Raw genomic sequence first — 11322 nt, 5'->3', positions numbered from 1 at the left:
ATTTTATAAAAACATTATTACATTGCATTTACAGTACTTGGCACTCTAATCCAGAAATGTTTGTACTCTCATACAGCAGTAAATTTCTACAGTTGTGAGGAGATTATACTGTGGGCCTAATGCCTTGCTCATCATGGTCACTCAAACATACAGTACATTGCATGACATTTACATTACGTTTGGCCTTACCCAAGCGACTTACAATCCAGGACATGATCAAAGCATACAACACTTGCAGATCCAACGTTGTAGCAATGCATTGCGTAATAACACTGTATTGTGTAATAATAACGGTTACAATTTACACATTTCGTAATAATTTTTAAAAATCGTGATGAATGCATTTTGTAACATCATTTGTCTCATTTGTAATAAATTAAAACATGATGCAGAATTTATTATGCAATGCGGCAGCTATTTTTTTCATGATGGAAATGTAAGAAATAATAATCTAAAAATTGATGTTTTTTCCTGCAATTAGATCTAGTATATACATACATTATAGCGCACATCTCAGTTATGTCAATAGAAACGACTTAATTCCAACTGGAAGCCATGTTAGTCACTGCTCTCTCACTCTTTGTTTGGTTCTGCATGTGTTAATGCGATATAATTATTTATAAAACACATTTTGATACAGTGTTTAATTAGATATTCTTCTTTTGCTGTAATGCAAATAACAAAGGGCATTATGTCATAATCTAAAAAATTAGGCCAATTAATTTGGCCTTTCTTTCTATTTTTTTTCTCGGCCAACTTTCTTTTACTGACATTGCAACACTACACTCCCACCTTTCTGTACCCAGAACTCTGTCCACATTCCATTACCACCTGTCATCAGGTGCCCAGCTGATAAGATATTAAACACACATTGCACAAAACTAGCAAGTCATGATCATGGCAGACTCATCTTTGAGCTCAGGACGGTGTCCACCTTTCTAGACTCAGGGCCCCATGTCTACAGTCCTGCAGTTTTTTGTTCTATTTTTAAAAAGAAATATTTAAATAAACGGAATTGAATTAAATGATTGTTATTGTTGGGATGAAGCCTCTGTCATTATTCTCCATCTTGACTGACATTCAAATCCAAATGGTGGCAGGGATCCTCAAGGCGTCAGCTGTCAGAGATCAGGTTTTTGCTCTTAGGAAAAACTGTTGTGAAGTTATAGGTGTTTGATTCTAGTTATACAGCTTTGGTACTTGGTCAAGGTGTAGGCCTACTTTTGGAGTCTTCAAATACGAAGAAAAAGGACTGGACATCAGGCTTGTACGAAATTCCGAATGGAAAGAATTTCAATTCAAAATAATGCCATAATATGAACACTAGGTGGTGCCATTACCTTGAATTTCTTTGAATTTAATCTAAACCACCCATTGAAAGTACATAGAACACCACCACCTAGTGTTCGTATTATGGCATTACTTTGAATTGCATTTTTTTCCATTCGGAATTTCGTACAAGCCTGCTGGACATACCTACTGAAAAAAAGCTCTACAATGGTCATTGTTTGACCTTTTTTACCCCATATGTGGACTGCTTGAAATCAACACCAGTGTCTATGACCTGATTACATAAAGCCTGTCTAGAGGTCCCAGAATGCCTTTACCCATGCCATTGTTTAGACAACATCATGGGCGGGAAAGCAATCCCATCATTGTAACCTCTGCCACTCTTTATCTGTAGGTCACACAATCAAATCAAACAACTTAGCAATACTTCTGAGAGTGTTACCTTTCCAATGATACCAGGCACACCTCTGAGTTTTAAACCCTCAGTTTTAAATGTTTAGTGTTCACAATGTACATACTTATCCAGTGTGAGACACATAATCACCATGGAATACTGTCAGTGTTGTGAATAATTGTAGAACTTTGTAGAAGACCACCACATGGTCCTACATTTCTACATTTTGGAACCCAGGAATTAAGTTCATAGAGTCAGGGCCGGTTTTAGTCAAGCTGATGCCCTAGGCAAGCAACCCCTTTCCCTTTCTGTGCATTTACAAATAGGCATCTGTAAGATAGCGTCATAATCGACCACGGGTGATTGTACCTACATGCGTACATATATGAGTGCCCTTAATAATCACTGTCAATGTAAAATTTAATGTTGTATTGATGATGTTTAATGTTTTATGAAATTGACATTTCATTTCTGTGGGACTTTCGGGCATTATTGGCACCCCCAAGACATTTGATCCCCTCTGCCACTGCCTTGTCTCCCTACTGTATATCTAGCACCGGCCCTGCGTAAAGTTGTCTACCATCAGGTTTCTTTTTGTGTGCAGTGATTCTTTCCAGCGTTTCCCACAGAATTTTCGTTATTCAAGGTGCTGGGGCATTAGTCAGTATCAGAGAGACCAGTCACCATCATCAGTGGACATGATGTGCTGTGTCTTTCAAAATATGATCCGAAAACTCTTAAATGTATATGTTTTTTGTTTAAGCAACTTTTAGAAATTACATCCACAACATGAAATGTTGATCTTTCAGGGGCACATAGTAGGTGCTCCCTGCCAATACCAAGCCACTGTGTTGTCACTCAGCGTAGGTCTATTGAGCTTTTTAGTTATTGTTTCACAATATCCATAGGCTACCTTGTTTTCTATTCATTACATGCTGTGTAGGCCTAATTCATGGTTCCAAAACACTGGCCTACTGTGGCGTGCCGGTGGGGCGTTGGCTTGCTACGGCGGCGACCTGGGTTCGCTTACGACCTGGGTCATTTGCTGATCCTTCCCCGTCTCTCTCTCCCTACTATCTGCAGTAATAGAGTAGTAATAGAGGAGTAACTACAATAACACCGTAGGAAAAAATGCAGCTTTGATAGCTGATGCAGGAAATGGAATAGCCACACACTGACGTTAGAGGGTTGAATTTGACAAATATGCCTACACATTCATTTAATTTAATTGTTTAGGCAAAACAAAAGTTACAATAGACTCACATGCTGCTCTAGATGACACCTGCGATCAACACCTGCTTTAAAGAAAGTCTTTTTACTTTTTTCATAAGAGCCCAACTGTGCTTGGGAAGTTCCCATGAGTTTCATAACTCCAAAAAAATGAGGGCTTCATTGAAAAGCAAAGTATGTTAGGGTCAAGTCTTACAATGCCATTTTGTTGTAGAACATTTTACAGAATTTAGCTTCTGCAGGGCAGACCCACGCCACGACCCCACATTCACTGTCCACTGTAGGGGCCCCAAACAGTCAGGTAAGTCAGTGGTAAATGCCAGCAAAATAACTAAAGAAAGCTTTGTGTTTATAGTATGCCTAGGCTAGGGCCTCCCAAGTGGGTACAACCTCCACTTCTGCATGTGTTGATTGTTTACAAAGATTCTACATTCTGCAATCTGGTCCTAACTTTCCTCAGATAAGACAGACGGCCTACTATACAATCAGGTTACATGCAGCGATGGAAAAAAGTACTGATGCTATTTATTTCTGACCCAGTGGTGTCATGGTTTGCACCTGCCTTGCAGTTCAACATCAAGATGTTTGGAGATGGGCTTCCTGACTGACCACATTGCAAAGTGTTGTGCAATGTCTCACAGAAACTAGGTAAGTTTTGGACATTTCTGGTTGGACCAGTTTGTAACATCAGTCAGTGGTAAGCAGTTCACTTTCAGGAACATGTTATCCACTGTGACCATTTTTCTTCTAAAATGGGAAGCTGTCAAGAGTGAAGAAGGTCCCATCCTGTGCACCATAATCCAGTGGTAAGTTTAGGTAGACAATTTAGGAGGGGTAGTTTAGGCTCACTACACTACTAGACAGGGTAGCCTACTAGTCAGATAAATTGACCCTCCGCGGCTTCCGTTCCAGATGACTCCTACCCTATGTTATGCTGTGATGGTCCAATGAGGAGCAGCTAGCAACAGTGAGGGTTCAACATTTACAACTTCGCCGACGGGGTGTGTTTTCCCCCTGGTCGCGCAGTGTACAATGATGAAATTAGCGGCTAAGACATCCTGACATCCACAGCATAATCAATGTGGGTCCCTCGTTGTTTCGGTGACCGACATGGACACAAGTGACAACAAGGTAATTGTCATTTTTCTGTCAGGGTGCCCAAGTGTTTGCATATTTTGCCTAGCCATGATTAGCGAGCTAGCTGGCTACACGTAACGTAAGAACCCTTCTGCGGTAACGTCAGTAGACTTGACTGGCAAACGCCATTTGGTGGTTTAGCTGAATCTGAAAGAAGGCAAGCTAATGGTTTTGGCATGGTTTGTCTACATGGCTGTAACATGTTAATAGCACGACATAAGAGGTCCTGTCAAGGAACGCTAATGTGTATGTGAAGTGTTAAGCAGATAGATATAGTAAACCTGGCGGCTAACGTTAGCACACTAGCCCCTGTCACTGAGGTGTCTGATAGGCTGATTGCTGCTATTGGATTCATTAGTGTTTCTGCGTTAAGTCTTTGTAGCCCCTTGTACTCTTATAATTGCCTTGTAACACACACAATGGTACAGTGTGTGCCAATGCTGTGTACAAATACGTGTAATGGAGTCAAGCAGCTTTGTATAGCTAGCAAGACGATATAAATTATCATGTGGCTAGCAGAGTGTTTAATAGCTGGTCAGCTAAGTTTTGCACGGGTTAATGTTTTGTCCTCTCAAGCTGAAGCTTGGGCTTATTGAAATTGGCTTTGTAGTTGACATTAGACAACATGATGTGATCTGTGGATTAGTTTAACGTTAAATTCACAATACTGTTATTCCAATTGAGTTGAACACCCAGTGTCACATCACGTTTTGTCTGTTGCTTACCCTACTGACAAATTAGCTACCACCCAACGCTAACTTTTCATTGGCTAACATGAGTGTGTGTGTTGAAAAATGTGTTCAGGTCAGGTTGATAATATTATTAGATTCTAGTCTATGCAGAAACTTTATTTGATATGTCCAAACACCGACAATGGAGATGTCTTGTGGCAAAAAAAAGACAATAGGTCAAAACATGATTACGTGACGTTGATGTTTTGACAGCTTGATCTGGTGGAATTCTGGTCTGGTTCAGCAGTATCTATCTGAAGTTTTTAATGCGTCCAGAGCTAGTTCTAGTTTTATGACATGAGTGAATGGTCACTCGCCGAGCTTGGTAAATGGACAATATGTACCTGTGGCACAGAATTGATAATATTCATCTCATGGCACTTGGCCTAATCAATGTAAGTTTGTGAAAATACATTTTCTATCAGGCTGTTGTGTGTGGGGAATACTGTATTGCAAAATAGGGATTTGTAAGACACATTTATCAACTCAGATTATCGAGTTATAGCACAGCCAACATTACTTTGAATCAAAACAATAATATAAACTTACGGTGATTAATCACTTTGGAACAGTAAATGGATTATTATGTACAAATTGACTTCTGTGTGCCACTCATCTTGTGTTATTTCCATTGGGAAATTGGAGCCACTCAACTGATGCCCTCCGTCTCCTTTGGTTTGATCTTGTGTTCTATAGAAAGTGTGAGCTGAGAGATTGTGTTGCACTTGTGTTAGGACACGGAGATGTTCTGAATTCCTTTGCTTGTGACTTCCATATCGTTTTCTAATATGGAGCACATGCTTCCCCCCCCCATCTTCCACCCTACCATCATGTTCATCTTCCTGGACCTCTCTGTATAATTTTGTACTGTCTTTCATTTTAGTGTAGCCTACAAAAACAAACAACAGATCCTCTGTTCTCTGGAGCAAGTTGAAACAATGATGGAGCGAGGGACAAAGGGGATGGGAAGATAAACGACAAATCGCGATGCCCACCGCCTATCTGCACATCGGTGTCCATTCCACCCCGACCACTCTGCTCCGCTCCCCCCCCCCCCCCCCCCCTGCACATCTGGGCTGTGACTTCAGTGCCACCCTGACAATCACCCCTTTGCACCCTGACGCGCACAGCACCACACTGGCCCTGTGCTTGCCCCTTTTCTGCTCTGCTCTGCTGCTGCAGCCACAGACAATCAAAAGCCCAACAGTTTCTCTTTCTGAATGAAGAATGAGCGACAAATCAAAGGCGTTCTTCTTGCTCATTCTTCCTTAATTAGAAGAGTGCCTCGCTCTCTTTCCGTTCTCTCTGCCCAGCCACAGCGCTTGCAGACGTCAGGCGTTGATGTTTTTACTGGCGCACTGGAGCAGACCTGCCGCATTAGTAATGCCTCACCCATATGTGTTACGTAATTAGCTTACCCTGCGCTAGCGACCTTAGGATGCTAAGCTTAATCCCAAGTCCAACAACACTTTGACTTGAGCAATGCCCACAAACAAACACTTCCGCATGTTTTCTCGACGTGAACGATTCCGTTCCTTGTGATTGTTATCAATGAGTTACCATTCCATTGCGTCATGATGTTTTATAAGGAGCCATTTGAACTGGGACTTTGGTGTCTTTATGCCCCCTCACAAATCACACACCTGACCTATGTATAGATTTTTAAAATGAAGCCAATTGGAGCCAATTTGGATTGGAGCCAATTTTGGTCCCCTAGGGGAAATTCCCGGGGAGCAGTGTGGGGGTTAGGTGCCTTGCTCAAGGGCACTTCAGCCGTGGTCTGGTCGGGCATTGAACCGGGAACCCTTGGGTTGCCAACCCAGTGCTCTAACCACTGAGCCACGACTGCCCCAATTTGCCCAGCGGATAAAGGGTTTGCTTGGTGTCTTGTACAGTAGGCTAATTGGAAAGTGTCATGAGCCAAACATACCAGTAACTCTGCACAAAGTAGACTGTGGATCACAGGGCTGCAGGTTCGAATCCCGCCCTTACTGTACCTCTCCCTACGGCTGCAGGTTCGAATCCCGCCCTTACTGTACCTCTCCCTACAATTCCATACTAATGGTGCATTCCCCAGAGGTAGGAGCTTCCTAGTAGGCAACAAGAAGGCAGCTACCTCCCACTTGAAAGCGTTCCAACCAGCAAGTCAAACAAACTACAAACATGGAGGGACAAAAACTACATATCCAATATCTCCATATTCCAACTGCTCTATTCATCTGCAGATGATACAATTTTGTATTGTGTTGCAGATTCTGTACAGCTAGCATTGGAGAAATTGCAGCAGTCTTTTAATATCCTACAAAATGCCTTCAATGGTCTTAAGCTTCTACTTAATGTAAGCAAGACTAAATGTATGGTCTTTACTCGATCTAAGCATGGCATGAAAAATGATATCAATATATCTACTTTAGATGGGTCTGTTATTGAGAGAGTATCACATTTTAAGTACCTGGGAATCTGGCTAGATGACAAGTTCACATTCAAGAAACATACTGACTGTCTTGTCACTACGCTCAGACAAAAGCTATCTTTCCTGCACAGAAATAAATATCACTTTCCTGTTTTCTGCAGAAAAAAAGTTAATTGAAGCTACTTTTCTGTCTTCCCTTGACTATGGTGATGTTATTTACAGACATGCACCACTCTCTAATCTGAAGGCACTTGACACTGTCTATCATTCAGCTCTTCGTTTTATTACTGGGGATCCATATAGCACTCATCATTGCCTGTTATATGATAAAGTTGGGTGGGCTCCACTTTCTCACAGAAGGGACATGCATTATTTTATTTTTATTTATAAGGCCCTCACTGGTAAACTCCCATTTTATATTTCATCTCAGGTGTTCCAATGCATTTCAGCAAGTAGGAGGTCAGAAACATCCCATCTCCCAACCCTGGGGAATGCACCAAAATCCCTGGCTGAAGTGCCCTTGAGCTAGCCTGATTATCATCGACTTTCAAGTCTCTTCCAGATTTGACCAGGAGCATAGCAATAAACGTTTCCCAAACAGCATGGTTGACCCGCCTCCCTTGGTTTGCCACTGGTTGTTTGCTTCCTGACAAAGTGGGAGGAGTTCCTGTTTTATTTTGGAGCTTCAGATTTTTCTGGAGCTCAGAAACTATATTTGTATTGCTCCCGTCCTGGTGTTGCTTCACTAGGTGGGCGCAGCCTGACTACTCTTGAGCAAGGCTCCTAACCTCATATTGGTCCAGGGACAATACAGCTCCTCTCCCATACAAAACCTTTGCAAAGTTTGTTTACTATTGATTATTATTTTTCATATTAGAAGTTAGTTGCTTTCCAGAAATACAAGAACCGATGGCGTATAGTATAATACTTAAGTATCACACACCAATTATATTGCTAAACATCCTCTATTTTTCCCAAAAAAAATTTGGTCAACATGCATACGTTTCATTTCTTGAAGTGTGAAAACCACCGTGTCCGCTACAAGCCACGTGTTTAACTTTATTTTTAATTGTATGGTCTCTTGACAACAGTTGGTTGTGTGTAATTTGACAGTTGTGGACTGGCCAAATGTTGCACTTGAGAATCCGCAGACCTCAGCAGCAAGCTCAGCTGTGGTTGTGTGGACTGCAGGGGTGCATTGGAGAAAGGTGTGTGTGTGTGTGCGTGTGTGTGTGTGTGTGTGTGTGTGTGTGTGTGTGTGTGTGTGTGTGTGTGTGTGTGTTGGCGTGCGCGTGTGTGTGTGTGTGTGTGTGTGAGCATGTGTGTGTGAGCACATGTGCGTGCGTGCGTGTGCGTGCCCGTGTGTGCCTGCGCGTGTGTGTGTGTCGGAGTCACTATACACCACTTGATGAAGAATAGAGCTCCCTCTGACACTTTAGCATTTACTGTGTAACGCTGCAAAATCTTTTTGATGGATGTAGTTATAGTGGAAACGCTGGCACTTGACTCCACAGTCCTACTGTACACCCCACTTGTGCCGTTTCCTATTCCCCAGTACAGTAAGTGCTGTATTTCATCCATGGCTGGCTGTGGCAAAGTCCAGTGGCGTAGCCTAGTAGCCACACTGTTGGCCAGTTGTTCGACCCAAAGGCTATGGGGCTGGCGAACAATGACTGTCTGTTATATAGTTTGAATTATAGATGCATTATGCATTCACAGTAGCTGTTGGAGGAAAGAAATCGTCCTTTTGTGTTTTTGAACCCGGCGAACTGGACTGTGGGTTGGTACAGATCGGCAGCAGTGGTGGTGGTGGGAGCTGGGTTAGCCCTGAAAATCTCTGTTTCCGTCGCTTTCCATCCATCCTGCCCGATTAGATCTTACATGGATTTCTGTCATTCTCTCTCTGACTTTCTCTCTTCCTCTCTGTAGTTCTTCCTTCCTCTACCCTCTCTGTCTTTTTTTCTCACTTTCTCTTTTTTTTCTATCTCTGCCTGTCTCTCTCTCTCACACACACTCCCTCTTTCTCTCTTTCTCTCTCTCTCTCTCTCTCTCTCTCTCTCTCTCTCTCTCGCTCTCCCCCCTCTCTCTCTCTCTCCCCCACTCTCTCCCTCTTCAGCTGCTGTGGCCTGTTGGCTGATTGGGACCTCTCTCTGACCCCCTGCATGCCTTATGCTGCCTTCTCCTACCGGAGTGCTCATGACATGAACCGGAGCAAGTTCATGAAAATCAGCTTCTCTGCAGTCAGCCTGTTGTGCATTGAAGGCTCATCAGATGCAGCAAGGGCTTATAAAAACTTGGAATAGAAATCTACAATCCTTTATTTCCCCCTGAGGGTTATTAAAGTAACTTTACAACTCCACTCCACTCTATGGTCAGATGATCAATGACATAAAATGGGAGGGTTGGCACAGACAAATGATAGGAAGTCTTTGTAGGGATGCACCGATACCACTTTTTTAAAAACCGATACAAGTACGAGTACATTAATGTGTGTACTTGCCGATACCGAGTGCCGTTAACGATACCTATACCTTTTACCACCAAAATACAATGAAAATAAATGCATGGCCTTGTTTTTTTCCACCTGTGATATTTTTATTGTCCATTTCAATGTAGATTTAAATGTTAGTAAATGTATGAGGTGGCACTTTTTTCCATGCTGCTTTCAAGTCCACAGAACGTGACAAGATTTTGCATTGTTTTGTGGCAATATAGCAGTATCGTTCCAGGTATCGGCAACTGCTTGACGAGTACGAGTACGAGTATTATGAGCAGTATCGGGTGCCGATACCGATACCAGTATCGGTATCGGTGCATCCCTAAGTCTTTGCCTTGTGCCTTATATTTGTGTGGCAATGCATAACTGACCTAGTCAGCAGTAGCAGCAGCAGGGTAGTCTGCACCACCAGCTCAGCGTTCTGCAGAGCTAGTGATATTAGCTGACCCGGCAGTTAGTGCATTTCCATACATTTGGATGGCGCTGTGGAATCACAGCCAAAGCAGCAGCAGCTGTTTGTTGAGCTAGAGACTCGTAACTTCTTTTTGAGTTGGGGATAGCTTCTTCGGCTTTGCTTCAATTACCACTCTACCAGTATCTCACAGCACACACTGACTTGCACTAGTTTCTATTTACTCGGTGTGAACATAATGATGTGACTCCAGTTCCATACATTTGCATGGTACAGAATCAGAGCCAGTACTGCAGACATCTTTAATGTTGAGACAATGTTGAGAGAGATTCACTCATCATTCTTTTTGAGTTACGCCTGGTTAGGCTGTCCTTCAACTTCCGCACCAATATCACAGCAAACCACACTGGTTCATGATTGCTCTGTGAACATCATGATATGATTTCATGTGTGGCAGGCCCTGTGGGGATAAGATGCAGTATGTCCTCAAGACGGCTGTGTGTGCACTGCCCAGTCATCTGATAAGCATGTGTGACGGAGGTCATCTTGCACCTGTTCGTCCCCCTCGGATCGAACCTGCGACCTCGTCAACTACAACGGTCCGGCAATGGGAGACACAGTACGATACCGCTGGACCAAGAGACCAGTCTCCCAGTCCAACGGCATCGACACTGTATGAGGCTTTTGGAGGGAAGTTTACTAACGTTCCACGCCAACTCTGCTAGTTATCCTCTGTTACACATGGTTGGTGTTTAAACGAACGACTCTCTTGAACAGCGCCACTTAGCCACTCTGACATCACCCATACAGGCTGTTTTATTACACCAAAGTCCAAGAGGGCCAGTGTTGCCAAACGGAAAATGTTGAACTATCATACCAAAACCGCAAAATTATCACTTTGGGGGACTTTTGGGAGGAAATTGATCGTGCATGGAGGACCAAATGGTTGTTTCAAGGCAACTAAATGAACTGAATGAAAACTCTGAAATTATCGTGTACATTGTACAGGGTTCCCACGGGTCATGGAATTTCTGGAATATCATGGAATTTCACAAAAGTTTTTCCAGTCATGGAATTTTACCATTTTGCATGCACGGGCATGGAATATCATGGAATTTTCTTAACAGTTGTGTAGAAGCAAAAACATTTTTGTTTGTTTGTCCTACTGGTTATACTAGAACTCTTCGCCAGAGACGGCTTGATTTCACGCTGTAATGT

The 11322-nt window shown here is 42.8% G+C and overlaps 1 protein-coding gene across 2 annotated transcripts in view; it reads left to right on the top strand.

Annotated features, from left to right (window-relative positions):
* The first annotated feature begins 3734 nt into the window (after nucleotides 1–3734).
* secisbp2l (SECIS binding protein 2-like) overlaps nucleotides 3735–11322 on the top strand; it is a 49482-nt gene continuing 41894 nt past the window's right edge. For both annotated transcript variants that reach the window (XM_063188339.1, XM_063188338.1), the window contains exon 1: nucleotides 3735–4045. In XM_063188339.1, the coding sequence (XP_063044409.1) occupies nucleotides 4025–4045 (21 nt within the window). In that variant the 5' untranslated portion in view covers nucleotides 3735–4024. The remainder of the gene's footprint in view (nucleotides 4046–11322) is intronic.

Source organism: Engraulis encrasicolus, chromosome 22 (genome assembly GCF_034702125.1).
Source record: "Engraulis encrasicolus isolate BLACKSEA-1 chromosome 22, IST_EnEncr_1.0, whole genome shotgun sequence".
Classification (NCBI taxonomy): Eukaryota; Metazoa; Chordata; class Actinopteri; order Clupeiformes; family Engraulidae; genus Engraulis; species Engraulis encrasicolus.
The sequence above is the reverse complement of the archived record's forward strand: the minus strand, read 5'-3'. Positions and strand labels throughout refer to the sequence as shown.